Source organism: Carassius carassius, chromosome 7 (assembly GCF_963082965.1).
Source record: "Carassius carassius chromosome 7, fCarCar2.1, whole genome shotgun sequence".
NCBI classification, from domain to species: Eukaryota; Metazoa; Chordata; class Actinopteri; order Cypriniformes; family Cyprinidae; genus Carassius; species Carassius carassius.
The window spans coordinates 7340663-7359714 of NC_081761.1; the positions used below are offsets into that span (position 1 = coordinate 7340663).

Below are 19052 nucleotides of genomic sequence, written 5' to 3' on the forward strand. Positions count from 1 at the left end.
CCGCAGCATAAATGGCTGCCCACTGCTCCGGGTGTGTGTTCACAGTGTTTGTGTGTTCACTGCTGTGTGTGTGCACTTTGAATGGGTTAAATGCAGAGCACGAATTCTGAGTATGGGTCACCATACTTGGCTGAATGTCACGTCACTTTCGCAAGTTGTTTCCATTATGTTGTGCTAATTTCAGTGTTGCAAGTTGTTTCCATTGTGTTGTGCTAATTTCGTGGTGTTGCAGCTTGTTTCCATTGTTTGTGCAGATTTTGTTGTTTTGCACTACTGGGCCACTGTAAGGAAGGATCTAGCAACATGACAAAAAAAAAAAGCTATTAAAAATTATAATGATCTGTGACTCTTACATATGTCGCATCAATTTCTCCAATCACTTTCTCTGATGCGTCAGCCTCGACAGCCTTTTTCTTCATGTCATCGAGAGTCACCTCATGACCATTCAACTCAGTCTGAATTTTCTGTTTAATGAGTAATAATAAGGCAATAATAATTAACTTTAAATAATAATTAACTAAATAACTAAATTATAAATCAAAGATGAAAATATATAAATAAAAATATATACAAAATAAATGAAAATCCCTGAGACCCTACACAGGACAAGCGCTTTTGAAGAAAACTGCTAAATTAATTAAATTAAATTAAATTAAATTAAATTAAATTAAATTAAATTAAATTAAATTAAATTAAATTAAATTAAATTAAATTAAATTAAATTAAATTAAATTAAATTAAATTAAATTAAATTATGAGATGATATGAATACCTGTGCCTCCTGAGGTATCTGTGCAGCGTCTATGCCATCTGCTATGTAAGCAGTCAAATGTCGGTCAGTGTTGTTCAGAGAGTCCTGAATGAGGCGCAAGGTTTTGTCATTCTCCTGGGCCCACTGCAAACTTTTCTCCAGCTGCTGTCGCCTTTGTAGAGCCTGTTTATGACAACAGAAAGAGAAAGACAATCAAAATACCTAGCGTTTCAGCTGCAGCAATACAAGAAGTTCCTACCCTTTGCATTAGTTCATCCCAGCGTGTGTTGTAGTCCTCCACTTTTTTGTGTATGAGCTCATCAAGGACTCGGCCGTCCATAAGAGTCTGGGCTAATTCACCGATCTGGTTGCGGTTATATTCAGGATGCTCTCTAATCATGGTGTCTAAAGACTGGAAGGGAATGGGAAACCACTTTAATACCTATGATTTAGATGTAATTTGAAAACAGAAAACTTAATTAAAGATGCTTTCCACGGTGATGATGCAAAATTGAATTTTTGATATTACTATTTTATGATAGTAAGTGCATGTATTAGCTCATAGGAAAGAAAAATCACAAATGAGATCTATTTAATATCTCACATTTTCTATTAGGCAACAAACTTGTGCTTGTTCTAGTAGCATTCCTCATTTTTAAAGTCGTTTTGGATAAAAGGGTCTGCTAAGTCAATAAATGTTTTGCTAAAGTCTCCTAATTCTCAGTTTTGTAAAATGTGTGTAACCTCAAGAGCAGGGGCTTCTCAAACGTTTCTGTCAGTTAAACCCCTTAGATGTAAAATATTTACTCAAAATACCCATAAAGTTGTTAATATTTCAATAATTTAACAACAAATTCTCATATTCGTGGTTCTCTGATGTCAATTAGTAAACAAATAAAATATTTAATAATGTTTAGTAAGTGTTTCATTTTTATTTATTATTATTATTATTGTTATTATACAGTATACAGGGCTGCACAACTTTGACAAAAAAAAGTTGCGATTAAAATTTGAAATATGATTTGGAAAATAACTGCTTTTGAACAGTGTTATTATTCAGAGTTTTTTTATTTATTAATTTATTTTAATTTTCCACTTAAATTATAATTTTCAAACATGTTCGTTTCGTCAATCATGTTTGGAAAACACTGCTCTATTTCTAGTCTCAGACTGCTCTAGTCTCAGTTTCAGAAGAGATCATCAATAATCATCAGAGAAACTTTTGAGACAAAGTGGAATCTCAGATAAGAATGGCTTAGGTCGGTGTCCTGCAATATGAAAGAGTAACCGCTAAACAATAAAATGTTCCTCTGGGACAGAGTGACCTTTCCAAGTCAAACTCTTAGCTAAAATGAAAACTGTGTCATCATTTACTCACACTCATGTCATTCTAAACCTGTCTGCTCTCATTTTCCAGTAGAACGCAAAAAGAAATCTATTTATACAGCTCTTTTAAAATCAACATGTCATGGTGAACACAGGCTGTCAAGCTTTAAAAAGGAGGAACAGAGCATGCGACTCAATGTTTGTTTCCTTATGTGAAAACCAGACCAAAAATTATTCTTTTAAAACAACCTCAAGAAACCAATTTTTTTTATATGACTGGCTTTTAAGAGGCTTTCTCTTTTGGTAAACAGTCTTATAATATCTCTGAAGTTCATCTCAAAGACTTTTAGCACTCACAGTCAAAGCTTCTTCTATTTCCTCTACACCTCCTTGAAGGCTTTCGGTTTCATCAAGTTTCTTCTCCAGTAGGTCCATCCAGGCATTCTCCAACTCCAAATAAGAGAGCAGCTCACACCAGCATGCCCACACCTCCTACAACAGCCAACAGAAACGGGTTAGTCAAATATATCACATTGGGCCTGGGTCCTGAGAATTTGATCAAAGGTTAGAAGAAGCACATTAGTGGTTTGAACCGAAAGAGCCTGGCGCTGGCTACATCAAAGTCTTGGGTTTGATTCCCAGGGAACACACACACACTGATAAAGTGTAAATCTAAAAAGGACTTTAAGTTGCTTTGGATGAAAGCGTCTGCCAAATGAATAAATGTCAATATACGAGACACTATCTGACTCCCGAGAACAACCCCATCACTGGCACAATATCAAGCTCACCTCTAAAGTCTTGCATTTTCCATCGAGCCGGCTGCACAGTCGCTGGTAGTTAGATGTCAAAACATCCAGTTCTGCCTTTAGGGCATCATGGGCCGCAGGAGGAGCCTTTGAAATGAAATTGGTGACTTTATCCGTCAGTAACTTCACCTTTGTTTCCTTTTGATGGACTTCCTCTTGAGCCCGCTGAGTGGGAGAGAGTAGAGGAGATTATGTGAGCATTCAGACGTTTTCACCAAGGTTAGTGAACATCAGGATTCTCTTAAGCTTCCGTTTGCAAAGTTAAGCTAAGTTTGGCACTGGGACAGAGACAATACAAGATCCCTGCTACTGACTGTTGAACTTGGCAAGTTAAACAAAAATGTGCCCCATTTACTTCATGAAAAGCACAAAGCAACAGGATCACATAGAGGTGAAAAGCATCTGTGCACTGAGATGGAACCTGTTAGGAAATTAATATATTTCAGTTGTCTGGGTGTCAGTCTTCTGCTATCATAACAACTGTCTGGGGAACTTCTCAAACACTTTGTTCTTAGTACAACATGTTCGTTTTTCTTTTCTGGTGTCTCTGTACTTTCAATCAATGGGCTACAAATTGGTGTCCCCTGACTGTTGTTAAAAGCAATGAAGACACAAATCCCATGTTCTCTAGTGAGATTAGATGTGTTAGATAAGCTATTATCGAACATTAAACTAACATAGCATGAAAAGTATTCAAACAATGTCTATCTCCCTCTTAAAATTTTGATTTTGGCTTGTTCCACCTCAGTGGTCATGATCTTTTCTTCCCGCATTAGAAATCATATAATAAATGTCATCATTTTGACATCAATCAACTTTTTTTGTAGAACTAAAATATTTTAATACTTTAATTTACTGATAGTTAGTCAGTCCAAAAATCCAACCCTGTAACCACATGATCAATATTAATAAATATATATATATATATATATAACCTTTATAATACTATATATAAACAACTATAATAAATGAAGAACAAATAGAGACAATTCTTTTGTTTCACCTACTCAGATTTTTTCCCTAAGAAAAAAAAACACATTACTGCTATGTATCTATTTAATAATATCTCAAATTGTTAGGCTGAGTGATTTTTGTATGTTTTAACCAAATTCTTTCAAGACAAAATTATCTAAATTAATCATTTTAGCTATAACAGTTGTTTTGGCTTTTAATTTTCCAGAAAAAAGATCATTGACAATTGACAACTCCGTTTATTTTTCTAAACAATGACATCTTCCTCTGAAGAAACATGTTTAAAAGACTCAAACCTTCAGTTCCTCCACCGCCCTATGAAGCTCCTCAGGTGTCTTGTACTGAAAGTCTCGTTCCAGATACTCTTCCTCCGCCTGAGTGATCCACTCCTGCATTTCCTGCATCTCTTTCCTCAAACTCATCGTCATGTCCAGCCCTCCTTTCAGGGCTGATTTCTTTGCATATGCCTGAGGACCAACAAAAATATTTGTTTTGTTTTAATGACTACCTGAAGACTGCAAAGAAAATTCTAATAACATCAAAGTTTCACTTACATATCGCCTAGGTGTGAAAATGGTATGCGTGGGCCTTTAAAAATGACTCAATTGTACCTCACCTCGTAATTAATTAGTATAATGCACCGTAAGCCCATGTGGCCCGTTAATTACCTGTTTGCAAATGAGCTCCCACTGAGCATTGAGCTCATCAAGCATCTTCTGTATTTTGATGGCAAACGGTATCTCAGCTTCCCTCTTCAAGGCCAGTCCCACCTCATTGATGCCATTCAGACTTGGTTGGACGGTGTGGATGTCGTTCACCAGAGCCTGACAAATCAAAGGAGAATGTTTGAAATAGATGGTCTTGGCCATCCTGAAAACCAGGTCATGCCAATGCATTGACCCAATTCTACTAGATAGAAGCGAAGCTATTGCCATTATTGCAGCTAGCTTACCATAGGGCACAAAAATACAGAGATACCATTGAAAGATGTAATTTTGTGTTAAGCTACAGTTTTCATGACTAGTAATATGAAAAATCATTTCCTGCCATTGCTTGAAAAGAGAAGGCAGGGTCTTTACTGAGTCAGGTCCCAATGGGTTTATGCCTTATTCATCCACCGCTGCGGCTATATTAGCAGGTCTCCCAACATATTTTTGCAGATTTCATCTTAATGAGAAACAGCTCTTCTTCTTCCAGACCAATGCTTTAATTTAAGCTACGCTTCGCCTCTGCATAAAAGCACTCTCTTCTGAATTTTAATTTTTGGGCCATGTTTGTGAAACACAATGATGAGTTTCTGGATCACGGTTGTTATTTTAGCACTTCTTGCTCTGGGTCAGTATAGCATCAAGAGCTCTATTCTAGTTTAATCCACAAACTTAGTTTTTATTGCTAAATAAATAAAGACTGTCCTCACCGTGCACTGTTCCAACTGTTTCTCCAAAGCCTCTGCATCTCCCAGAGCTGGCCATTCCTCATTCAGGAATACATCCACATCTGCCATCCACTTCTGCAGAGTCTTTGTGTCATTCTACAATGGGATGAAATAATGGGTTATCTGAAGATGCAGAAATGTGATGTCCGCAACACTGCTAACTCCCATAATTTATTAAAAAACAAGCACTGATTATCTGAAGATGCAGTCACAATCTCTGCTGCAAAAACCCATAGAAATGTTACAAAAATATCAATAATATTAACATAAAACTAACAAATCACACATATTCCTTTACAATAATTTTAGATATTAAAGGGTTACTCCACCCCAAAATGAAAATTTAGTAATTAATCACTTACACCCATGTGGTTCCAAACCCGTAAAAGCTTTTTTTTGTCTTCAGAACACAATTTAAGATATTTTGGATTAAAACCTGGAGGCTTGTGATTATCCCATTGACTGCCAAGTAAATTACACTGTCAAGGTCAAGAAAAATATGAAAGACATCATCAGAATAATCCATCTGCCATCAGTGGTTCACCGGTTCAACCGTAACATTATGAAGTGATGAGAATACTTTTTGTACGTGAGGAAAATAAATATAATGAAAATTTGTCACAGAAGAGCGTACGCTGCTTGCGTCCAGCGGATACTCTCCAAAACGGCACTACAGTAATGCAGAGAAACACAAAGGAGACAAATTGGTGAATAAAGTTGTTAGTTTTGTTTTCTTTGCATTCAAAAAGTATTCTTGTCACTTCATAAAGTTACGGTTGACCCACTGATGGCAGATGGACTGCTCTTATGATGACTTTCATACTTTTCTGGACCTTGACAGTGTAATTTACTTGGCAGTCAATGGGACAGTTACAAGCCTCCCGGGTTTCATCCAAAATATCATAAATTGTGTTCGGAAGACTAACAAAGCGGGTTTGGAATGACATCGGGGTAACTGATTAATTACAAAATTTTCAATTTAGGGTGGAGTATCCCTTTAAGTGAGGCAATCAATTTTTGCACTTTTGTATTTTCTTTTAAATCATATAATTTACATATTTTATTTATATATTAATATCTTTTTTATTTTGGCTACCACCTTTTTTCTTTTATTTTGGATGTGAATGGAATGAAACCACAAATAATCAAACAGTGTTTTAACAAGATTTTAGTTAAAAATTACTTTGTAACCTTTTTCTGTGTAAAGTAACAGCATAACAATGTATACAAGTTTGCTGCCATGACAATGTCTGAAATCTTTAAATGACCTTAAAAGTAATGAGAAAAACTTTACAGCTCAAATAATACACATTTTAATGAAAGAATGAATAGGAAGTGTTTTACAAAATTACAAGCTGCATATTTAAAGGTCTCAATCACTTGCAATGTAAGTGCCTCCGTGTAACCTTGAATTTGCTCTTTTTTTAAGAAAACAAGTGACAAGTTATTACAAGTGACAAATGCTGTTGACTGAGCTTAATTTCTATTGAACCGAGAATCATCACCTGAGATACTGTATAAAACGGTAACATTTAAGCAATAAATTTCTCTTCTAGGAAGGATGTAGTTCAAAATCTTGTAAGCTTTAAGGTTGTAGGCAGCTGACTAGATGCTGAGACACAGCCAACATCTTCAGGTTCCTGCATTCCAGTACATTTTACTTGGAAAGCACCCAGCGTGGTGTAGGTGAAGTGTGTCTGCTTCAGAGAAACTAGAGCAGTGTAATTTGAGGAAAAGCCTCATCAGCATATTGTTTCAGTACATGCCTGGAACTGCTGTAATTTGGTCATGTGATCCTGCAGCTTCTGCATATTCTCCTCCAGCTGCTCAGACACACGTCTCCAGCGCACCATCACATTGTCCAGCTCGGTCCGGTACTTCTGACAGATCTCTGGAGGCGCTTTCTGGAACACCTGCTCAGCCATTGTATTGAGGTCATCCATGTCACCCTGATGGTCCTTCTGTGCTGCTTGAATTGCCTGAAAAAATTTTTGGCACTCACTCAATGTGCATAAAAAAGTCAGTTAAAAAGTACATTTAACAAAAATACTAATAATAGATAAATCTATGAATATTGACCGATTTAAAAAGATATTAATAAATAACTTGTTCCTCATGATCTACCATAGTAAATGTGTCATTATGGTAAATATGTTCCATATTTATAATAGCTTATTATCAAATTAAGTGGTACAATCTCCTAGAAACCAAATCAACCTACTAGAAACCAAAGTAGCACTGATTTTTATTTATTTCATTGATACTAAATCTTACCGTAAATTCTGTGTAATTGATTGAATTTACTTTCTCATATCCCAGATGAATGTGCATATCACACTTGAAATCCTGTACAATTAAATAATGCTTTCAGCCCCATTTAACACTTTCACTATTAAAATAAACACATTTTAAAATGAATGGAATGGTTTGAATTAATTTAGCATAATTCTGCAAATTGCATTTAAAAATCAGAACACACACTGCAAATAAAGTCAGTAGATTGTGTCAGTAGTGTCTGGATAGAATTAAACTATTTGTATGTGTAAACACTTCTATTCAAATACTGGGGGTCTTTAATATTTTCTAATGTTTTTTTATGTTCACAAAATATGCATTTATTTGATCAAAAATACAGTAAAACTAGTAATACTGTAAAATTATTACAATTTAAAATAAAAAATTTCTATAAAGTTAAATAATGGTATTGTCTCCCAAAATAAATAATTGAACAGTATATAAATAGTTATATATATATATATATATATATATATATATATATATATATATAATATATAAACAAACATTTTTCTTAAATATATACATGCATGTGTATTTATTTATACATAATAAATATACACCGTACACAAACATATTATGTAAACAGAAACCTTTGTTTGGGATGCGATTGATAACGATTAATCGTTGTCCAGCATAAATATTTTCTATCAAGTGTTCAAAATACTGAAATATGGCATTGGGTGTATCATTTCTGTACGCTGTAGACCAATCACAACAGACTGGGCCATCTGAACAATAAGAGCAGAGTAGGCTCACAGAAAGGAGGGTTTTAGAGAGACTGAATCTTAGAACTTCTTCAAACTAATCTTTTAAAAATCTTTGGAAAATGGGGTGATATTAAATGCATATTTTCAGAAAAGGAAAGCATTGTTTGACCTTGCATGCATGTAAGCCTATTGTAGGAGACTCCCAAAACAATATTATGCACCTTAAAAATTGCATAATGGGCAGTTTTAATAATGCTGTCAAATGATTAATTGTGATGAATCACATCCAAAATAAGAGTTTTTGTTTATATAAAGTATATGTGTGTGTACTGTGTATATTTGTATATTTCTTATGTGCATATAAATACACACACACACACACACACATATACACATATATATATATATATATATATATATATATATATATATATATATATATATATATATATATATATATATATATATATATATATATATATATATATATATATATATATAGTACAGACCAAAAGTTTGGACACACCTTCTCATTCAAAGAGTTTTCTTTATTTTCATGACTATGAAAATTGTAGAGTCACACTCAAGGCATCAAGGGCTATTTGACCAAGAAGGAGAGTGATGGGGTGCTGCGCCAGATGACCTGGCCTCCACAGTCACCGGACCTGAACCCAATCGAGATGGTTTAGGGGTGAGCTGGACCGCAGACTGAAGGCAAAAGGGCCAACAAGTGCTAAGCATCTCTCGGGGAACTCCTTCAAGACTGTTGGAAGACCATTTCAGGTGACTACCTCTTGAAGCTCATCAAGAGAATGCCAAGAGTGTGCAAAGCAGTAATCAAAGCAAAAGGTGGCTACTTTGAATAACCTACAATATGACATATTTTCAGTTGTTTCACACTTTTTTGTTATGTATATAATTCCATATATAATTCCACATGTGTTAATTCATAGTTTTGATGCCTTCAGTGTGAATCTACAATTTTCATAGTCAGGTGTGTCAAAACTTTTGGTCTGTACTGTATATATATATATATATATATATATATATATATATATATATATATAAACATAACATTTTTCCTAAATATAACCATGCATGTGTGTATTTGTTTATACATTTATTTATTTTAAATGAGTCTTAAGCTTTTCAGTAAAATCTCATACCTTGATGTCTTTGAGCCTCTGCTCCATGACAGGGTACTCAGTCACTGCTGTGGAGGGTATGGCTAGTTTATTTTCACACTGCTGTAGCCAGGCCAGCAGCGCTGCCATCACATCTTTATAACGTGCTGGTGGAAGACTAGACTGGACTAATACAAGAGAAAAGAAAAGGAAACATGTCTGAACAGTCTCCAGCCAGCAGTCCTGCAGTTTTCCACAAATAATTAATGTACATCATTCACAATATTTAACAAATGCCCCAAACTTTCCTTTGTTTTCAAAAACAATTAATTATCAAATCATCTGGTTATGTTTCAGCAATTATTCAAAGGTGAAGTACTCTCAGAGTCATTTTTAAATCACATTTTAGAATTCTGCATAATTCGGAAGATTTTCTCACACAATCAGCATAGAAAATAGTTTAAGAATCTTTCTAAATTGAAACTCATTAGACATGAACTATCTTTCAGCCAGAGAGTACTTAAAATTTAGAACAAGGCCATGAAAGTTTCAGATGCTTTTGTAGCATAATAGGATAGAGATGCTCGTTGATTTGAAAGATTTATGAAAATGCTGCCAGCTCAGAGGCTAACGTTACCCAACCAGACCACACTGCACTCTGAATCCTACATACAAGTGCTTTCATAGTTCAGTATATGAGTGATCCACTTTTAAACTCCCTCAACGTTAACCCAAATAGCATAGCACTAGACACCCCTCACCCAGAACAAGTTGTCTTTCCCTGGCCCTCAGGTCCTCCAGGACATGGTGGTAGTGCTCTTGGAAGGCAGAGATGTCAGCATCAAAGAGAACAGGCGCCTCTTCTTTCTGCTGCAGCTCCTGAAGTTGTTCATGCAGCTTGTCCACTTGTGGTTGTAGAGCGGAGAGGCGAGCGATCTCATCCTGTGAAAGGTAATAAAGCATTGGGCTTGTAACGTTTCAAGCTAAGTCACATAATGGCACAAATACTGGCAGGAAAATGGCCCCATCTTTTTGCTGTCAGCCCTTGTCACCTGAAGTGGGAACAAACATGAATATTTAGCACTTATAACTTGACTCGTAACTTCAAAATGTCTATACTGATTCAAATACAAAGAATGTTGTTTTGTTGCGAGGCAAATGTTTTTACAGACTTCACAAATTCAATAAAAACTTCATAAAATCTCTTCTTTAGCTTTGAGTTTTCTTTTCACACTTTTTTCATTGCATCTCCTGTCCTTTAGTAAGTGTATATTAGAGATTATTTATGATATGCTGTATATAAATTACAACTGCAATAAAATAGTTTTAATAAAACTGTATTTTTATTGAACCAATAAAAATAGTAATGTAGTAACTTAAATTACATTTTGCTGTCTGCTACCATATGAGATTTTGTTTCCTTTTTTTCAAGATAGGTTGACGTGAAATATCACAATGTTTATCATTTTTTTGTAATTGATATATATTATTTTTGTAATTGAAACAGAGAGAGAGAGAGAGAGAGAGAGAGATGTAAGATATTGTATATCAACATTTGCAGAGAGAAATATATATATATCACCATTATCACCCATCAACATTTTTCTCAATAAATATGTTTCTGAAGGTGCTGTTGACATGAAATTTTCACCAGATGTCGGTAACAACCCAAGTAATCCATACATACATTTAAAACAATACACGCTTGACCACACTTACTGAAATTTATTTCATACTTTGTACAAAAGCCTTTGTTGGTAGTGATAGCTTCAAGACGCCTACTGTATGGAGAAACTAGTCACATGCATTGCTCAGGTGAAATTTTGGCCCATTCCTCCACAAAAACAGTCTTCAAATCTTGAAAGTTCTGTGGGCTTCTTCTATGAACTTCAATCTTTGGTTCTTTCCATAGATTTTCTATTGGATTCAAGTCAGGTGATTGGCTGGGCCATTCCAACAGCTTTATTTTCTGTCGCTGAAACCAAATGGGAGTTTGAATGTGTGTGTTTGGATCATTGTCTTGCTTGAATTTCCACCCTTGTTTAATCTTCATCATTCTGGTAGATGGCAGCATATTTTTAACAAAAAAATTTTCATTCATCCTTCCTTCAATTATATGAATTTTGCCAGTGCCACACCATAATGTTTTGGGGTGATGTGCAGTGCCATTTGACCTCCAAACATGGTGTGTATTATGGCAGTATTTCACTGGTTTGTGTAAATGTTGTGCAGCAAACTTTAAACGAGCTTCAACAGGCAATAGAGCTTTGCGTGGTGAGCGTGCAGGCCACGGCGGTTGAATGCATTACTTATTGTTTTCTTTGAGACAATTGTATCTGCTAATTCAAGGTCTTTCTGAAGCGCTCTACAAGTGATCCTTGGCTCTTGGACAACTCTTCTGATAATTATTTTCACTCCTCTGTCAGAAATCTTGCGAGGAGCACCTGGTCGTGGCCGGTTTATAGTGAAATGATGTTCTTTCCACTTCCGGATTATAGAAGTATAGAAATCCTTCTTTAACAAATGCAATCAGGATGAGTTTGCAACAAGGAATAAGGTTGCAATAAGGTTGTGAAGGTCTTGAGAAACCTCTTTGCTTTTACCCACCATGAAATGTTTCTTGTTTGACACATTGGTCATGAGACACCCTTTTATAGGAGATCAGTTGGGACTGAACCAACTTATATTAATTTCCACTGACATTTTGGATTGCTTTCTAATTACTGATAGATTTCTGCGGGTGTCTTGGCCTTCCATGCCTTTTTGCAGCTCGCTTTCTCCATGTGTTCAATATGTTTTCCCTGTGTCATTTCACTTTATTACACATAATTTAATTTCTGAACTTAATTTGTTTTGGGTTCTTTGTATGTATGAATTAATTGGATTGTTACCAAACATCTGTTGAAAATTTCATGTCAAAAGCATCTTTAGAAATATATTTACTGAGAAAACTGATGATGGATGCAATACTTATTTTATGCAACACTTTTTTTTTTGCTCCCATTTTTCATGAGCTGAACTCAAAGATCTACGACTTTTTCCAAGTACACAAAAGGCCTATTTCTCTCAAAAATTATTCACAAATCTATCTAAATCTGTGTTAGTGAGCACTTCTCCTTCGCTGAGATAATCCATCCACCTCACAGGTGTGCCATATGAAGATGCTGATTAGGCAGCATGATTATTGCACAGTGGTGTGCCTTAGGCTGGCCATAATAAAAGGCCACTCTAAAACCAGTCTGTATCTGGTGTGACCACCATTTGCCTCACGCAGTGCAAAACCTCTCCTTCACATAGAGTTGATCAGGTTGTTGATTGTTGCATGTGGAATGTTGGTCCACTGCTCTTCAATGGCTGTGCGAAGTTGCTGGATATTGGCAGGAACTGAGAAACACTGTATTCGCTGATCCAGAGCATCCCAAACGTGCTCAATGGGTGAAATGTCCAGTGAGTATGCTGGCCATGCAAGAACTGGGATGTTTTCAGCTTCCAGGAATTGTGTACAGATCCTTGTAACATGGGGCCGTGGATTATCATGCTGCAACATGAGGTGATGGTCGTGGATGAATGGCACAACAATGGGCCTCAAGATCTCGTCACAGTATCTCTGTGCATTCAAAATGCCCTCAATAAAATGCACCTGTTTTCATTGTCCATAACATACGCCTGCCCATACCATAACCCCACTGCCACCATGGGCCACTCGATCCACAACACTGACATCAGCAAACCGCTCACCCACACAACGCCATACACACTGTCTGCTTTCTGCCCTTTAAAGTGAAACATGGGATTCATCCGTAAAGAGAACACCTCTCCAAAGTGCCAGACGCCATCGAATGTGAGCAATTGCCCACTCAAGTCGGTTACGATGATGAACTGCAATGAGGTCGAGACCCCGATGAGGACGACGAGCTTCCCTGAGATGGTTTCTGACAGTTTTTGCCGAAATTCTTTGGTTATGCAAACCGATTGTTGCAGCAGCTCTCCGGGTCGCTGGTCTCAGATGATCTTGGAGGTGAAGATGCTGGATGTGGAGGTCCTGGGCTGTGGTGCTCACTAACACAGATTTAGACAGATTTGTGAACAACATTTGAGAGAAATAGGCCTTTTGTGTACATAGAAAAAGTCTTAGATCTTTGAGTTCAGCTCATGAAAAAATGGGGACATAAACAAAAGTGTTGCATTTATAATTTTGTTCAGTGTTTATATTATATATATATATATAAACATATATACACACACACACACACACACACAGCATATAGTATATATTGACATACAGTATATTGTACTATAATTACTCTTTCTGCAAATGTACAATTTGATATACAATAATAATTTAATTGATAACTATTAATATAATTATATTCATTAATATGCTTATTTGGGTATATTGAGGGTTAGCGTCAGTCTTCATATATGTGTATGTGATGCATTAAATTAGTAAACCTGGGGCATAAAAAAGATAAGGAATGAGTTAATCACATCAAATGATGAAATTATCACAGACACTCAAGGTCTTTAGGGAGACATGTCTCTTCTGAAAGACATATTACAGAAACAAGGATCTGGTAAAGAGACAGAAGCGAGAAATACATTCATATAGCAAGCTGTCAGATACAGATATACTCAAGGATAAAAGAGGTAAGAACAGATGAACAAAGAAAGACTTTAAACCTGCAGAGCTTTGATCACTCAAAACTTTTTTAATCACACAACTTGTCTCTGTGCCTGTTATATCATATTCATTAATCTCACAGGCCACGTCTACCCCACATAACATAGTCCACAGCCATCAGACAGTAGAAATGTGTTCCTCTTTCAATTAAATCACCCAATATAAGTACCATCATCAGAGCTAAATCACATAAAAATCTAACTGCAGTTAAAATTCACCAGCCAGGCCAGCCTTAGTCCCCGTCAAAGGGGTCATTTGAAGAGAAATTGATTTTCCTTGATCTTTTGACATGAAAGATAGAATTACTCCAGAATGTTTTGTGAACCTGTCAAAATGCAATGAAAAAAGAAAAGAGGCAACTATATTGTACCTGTCAGCAAAACCCAGAAACCATAACTAAGAATTTTAACATCTCATGCACTTATCTTTTAATAAAAACAAAACAAAAATTACGCCTTTTCAGAATAATCTATAAGAAAAACTTGTTAAAATAGAAGAATGTAGTTAACAATTTTCAGATAAATAATTTACTCTAAATTGAACATTTGCTGAAAGCTTACTCAACCTCAGGTCATCCAAGATGTAGATGAGTTTTATTTAGAAGCAATTTACATTACTTGCTCACCCATGGATCCTCTGCAGTGAATGGGTGCCGTCAGAATGAGCGTTCAAGCAGCTGATAAAAACATGACAATAATCCATAAGTAATCCACACAACTTTAGTCCATCAATCAACACCTTGTGAAGTGAAAAGCTGTGTGTTTGTAGGAAACAAAACAATCATTAGGGGCCCTATTTTAACGATCTAAACGCAAAGTGTAAAGCGCACAGCGCAGGTGCACTCAGGGCGTGTCCAAATCCACTTTTGCTATTTTAACGATGGAAAAACGGTCATTTTTGGAATGGGTTGTCCCTATTCTCTTAATGAGTAATGGGCGTAACGTTCAATACACCAATCAGAGTGTCATTTCCCATTCCCTTTAGGAGTGAGATGCGCTCGCGCCATGGTTGATCGCTATTTACATGGCGGAATTTGTTGGCGGAAAAGCTGAATGCTTCTCAAGCGAAGAAACCGATTTGCTCATGCGCGAAGTTAAAGCGCGAGCAGATCATCTACGGGACAAGCAGGAATCCACCAAAGCTCCGCACGATGAGTCAGTTAATATATATGTGTGTGTATTGACACGATTGTTTAATTAATTAGCCAATTTCATTCATCATTATAAGTAGTAATAGACTGAATTGCAAATAGATAGCCTAATTCTAATACACGCAATGACTATCCATCTAGTGCAATCTATTTTCAGCTCCTTAAAATAGCATTGCGGCCAGCAATGTGCCTGAACACACCTCTTTTTTAGACCACCCGCCCATAGGCGCACAAATGGACGCAAATGCATTTGCTAATTAAGCGACGTGGTGCTGGACGGGAAAATGTGAACGGTGCCGGACTGAAATTAGCAAACACACTTGCGCTGAGCCAGGTGTATTCTAGGGCCCCAAGTGTTTTTAACTTCAATCCGTTGCTTCCAGCTAAAAATACAAGCCTTAATCCATAAAATTGCGTTCTCCAAAAAAGTAGTCTTTTCTGAATCAGGAGAGAAATATGCACAGATCAAGCACAGTTTACAAGTGAAAACAGTTCTAAACAAATACAAAGAACATCAAGGGATTGACTTTTTCCAATGGAGAAAGCATTATACAGTAGTTGATTTTGGACAGAAGCAAAGGTTTTTTTTTTTTTTTTCAGTTTTTCACTTCACAAGACATTAATTGTTAGAATAATGTGAATTAGATGTGTTTTTTTTTCTTTTTTTAACTCTCATTCTGATGGCAAGTGATATAATACAACATTTCTCCAATCTATTCTGAAGCAACAAACTCATCTACATCTTATATGGTCAAAGGGTGAGTAGATTTTACATTATACATATACACTGTATATAACATTATTTATTATTTATAATTTACTGCTATTTTCTGTGGTTGTAGTTGTTGTGGATAGAAAAAAAAAAACCTTCAGGGACTTTGTTAAAAATATCAACTCATTTCTAATCTTTTTCTAATCTTGGGATCCTTTGGAAGGACATGCATATAAGGTTGTGGAGGAGATTCTAAAAGTTATAGTATGTTTTCAAGTAAATCAAGCTCTTTTATCTCAAAAGATCAAGAACATTTTTTTAAGGTTATTTGTCTTGTTGATGACAAATATGATAAAAAGTTTTTTTTTTTTTTTGCATGAGATCAGATGAACACATGCAGTGGGTAAAGGGCATTACCTGGCCAGACACAGGAAAAGACAGACTTTGCCCTGTATATGGACACAGAACAGACACACATTGAAACACAAATCCACAAAGGAACAAGACCCCATGCACGAGGACAGACACTGGTGGTTACCCTGCAACGCTCCAGCTGAATCCTCAGAGGCTCTGGCTCACAAGCAGGCGGCGACTGCACCTTCAGCCAGTTCTCAGCGGTTCCCACAGCCTGCTCCAATTGCTGGAAGAGACTGTAGAAAGCCAGGACTTTGGTCTGGTAGGCCAACCACGCCAGCCTTTCAGCCAGGAGATCGCAGAAGTCGACCCATCGAGCACGTAACTGCTGAGCCGCCTGCTGGATGTCCTCAGAATTCTGACCATCTTTAGAGAAAGATCCATTAGGACAAATGAGACTCATGCATATTGAAACAGCATTTGAGGCAATTAAGCTGGCAAAGGCTTTAGACTTCCAAAATAGCTGGGAAACGTCCCATCGATGTACATCTCTATCTATTATTAATAAAGCTGACATTATGCAGGATTTTATTACTTTAATTAGCAGCAAAATGCAGCTTATTACTTTCCAAATAAGATGGAGGATATTTGTGAGAGACAACAAGGGCAAGTTTTGAATTATGCAAGACTGATCATCAACTGAAAATCAAGGGGCGTTTACAAGACTTTTGAACTGAAATGAATGTGCATATGAAAATAATCACTTAGAATTCATGTATACCGCTAGTGAGCTGATCCACCAAAGCCTGGGCTGAACGAGTGGCTTCTTGTAACTTCCTGAACTTTTCTGCTTTTTCCCTGTCAATTGCCTCAAAAAAGATTGAAAGATGCACACAGTAAACACTAATGAAATGCATTTTATAAAGCATTAACATGTTCTAAGAATTGAGTTTACACTCCGCATTAAATATAACAATTTAAAAAATATAAATTAATATATATATATATTAATATATATATATATATATATATATATATATATATATATATATATATATATATATATATATATATATATATATATATATATATAGGGCGGGGCGATATATCGAATATTAGCGATAATATCGGAATAATTTTGACGACGATGTACAATTTGAATATATCGGGAATATCGAATATTTCAAATTCAAGCATACTTTCCCAAAAGAACGCGCCGAATGTCCAAAAAAGGAACCTGTAACTGCTGACTGCTCTACGCCCCTCTGCTACGAGAGCTTTAATGATAGCGGTTGCCAGATAACAAGAGTTTAAATCTCCGAATCAGAGCTCCACTGTTAGAAGGATACATTTTCTGACCGGTGTTTGCCTATTTTAAGCAATCTGGCAACCATGCGCACGTGCTCACTTCTCATTGCGGAAGAGCCGCTGACGATAATCTGAAAACACTAACAAGCTGGAATTGAGCGATCTAATGAAAGCGTCGTTCAGCCGGTCTGTGTTCTGTCGTGAGATTTCAACTGTATTGTTTGCATTTGTGATCGCAAAATAAATGCACTTACTCGACCGCTGATGTTTGAATAGAGAAACATAGGCTATGGCCATTTGGAATTACTATTGGGGAATTTCACTGATATGTTTACCAGTTTCCATAATATAGACAGAGAGAATGCAAAAGTCTTTGGTATTCATTTATATATATTTATATATAAGAAATAGCTATGTGCTAGCTCCCCATCTAAGAGGGTTTTTAGTGTCAGTAGGAACGTAGTTTCATGCCACAGAGCTTCTCTTAAAACCACAGACAGTTGACAGACTTGTGTTCTTAGCTTAAAAACTTATTTAAAAATGCACTTTCTGTAACTGTTACTTCATTTGCACTGCTTCAGTTACATATAGGCCTACATGTATTCATTTAATAAAAAGCAGTAAGCAGAGGTGGAAAGTAACGAATTACATTTACTCGCGTTACTGTAATTGAGTAGCTTTTTTGTGTACTAATACTTTTTTAAGTAATTTTTAAAATCTGTAATTTTACTTTTAATTAAGTATATTTTGATTGAAGTATTGTACTTCGCTACATTTTAAAACACATTAATTACTGAGAAAATAAAAATAAAAATAAAAAAAATAAATCGCTCCCTGGAAACTACGGCAGTAAGTAATGGGCAGGAGGGCAAACTGGCACTAAAATCACAAGAAAGATGCAGACGGACAAAACAGGCGTTAGTGGTGCAGACACCGCTGAAAACGAAACCCCGTCATATTCTGAAGTTGAACTCGAAGGAAATGAAGTGAACCCCTGGCCATATTTATACTCTATTATGCTGTGTATGCTGTACTTGCCTAGGAAGACCAAACTAGCAGCTTATAAAATCTAGACAAGACATCAACCCTTCGCAAGAATGTAGAGGTAAGCTAAATAATTGCATCGTTGCATTGGTGGTTAAAATGAAGCTTTGACATTTTAGCAAGAGGTTTTGCACAAATTAGCCAAAAAGACCGTGGTGAGGAGTGTGCTATTTTTGTTTTAATGATGTGCGCGCGCATTTATAGTGCGTTCTTTCACTGTGTGATTCAGTCTCCTAAAATGCATTTAGAATGATCACAAAATTGAAGATATAGGGGCAGAAAATTCACATATTTATATAATTTCATATATTAAATCAAAATCACACAAAGAATGCCATCTTTTCCTCCAAAAATCATCATGAATATATACATACATATATA

General features: G+C 36.0%; 1 protein-coding gene across 7 annotated transcripts in view; it reads right to left on the bottom strand.

Moving 5' to 3' along the window:
* The window catches only part of dmd (dystrophin), a 108634-nt gene that overhangs the window by 60010 nt on the left and 29572 nt on the right, over positions 1-19052 (bottom strand). For 6 of the 7 annotated variants that reach the window (XR_009434249.1, XM_059553673.1, XM_059553675.1 and 3 more), the window contains exons 1-8: positions 5276-5389; positions 4527-4682; positions 4155-4325; positions 2869-3051; positions 2435-2569; positions 1011-1163; positions 773-934; positions 354-464 (exon numbers count right to left, since the gene is read on the bottom strand). Coding sequence is in view for 6 of the 7 variants with exons in the window: in XM_059553673.1 (XP_059409656.1) it covers positions 354-464; positions 773-934; positions 1011-1163; positions 2435-2569; positions 2869-3051; positions 4155-4325; positions 4527-4682; positions 5276-5362 (1158 nt within the window). In the remaining variant the exon portion in view is untranslated. Of the gene's footprint in view, positions 1-353; positions 465-772; positions 935-1010; positions 1164-2434; positions 2570-2868; positions 3052-4154; positions 4326-4526; positions 4683-5275; positions 5390-7059; positions 7273-9464; positions 9611-10183; positions 10365-16503; positions 16746-17100; positions 17189-19052 lie in introns of those variants that run through there. The other variant, XM_059553680.1, reaches the window with a different exon arrangement.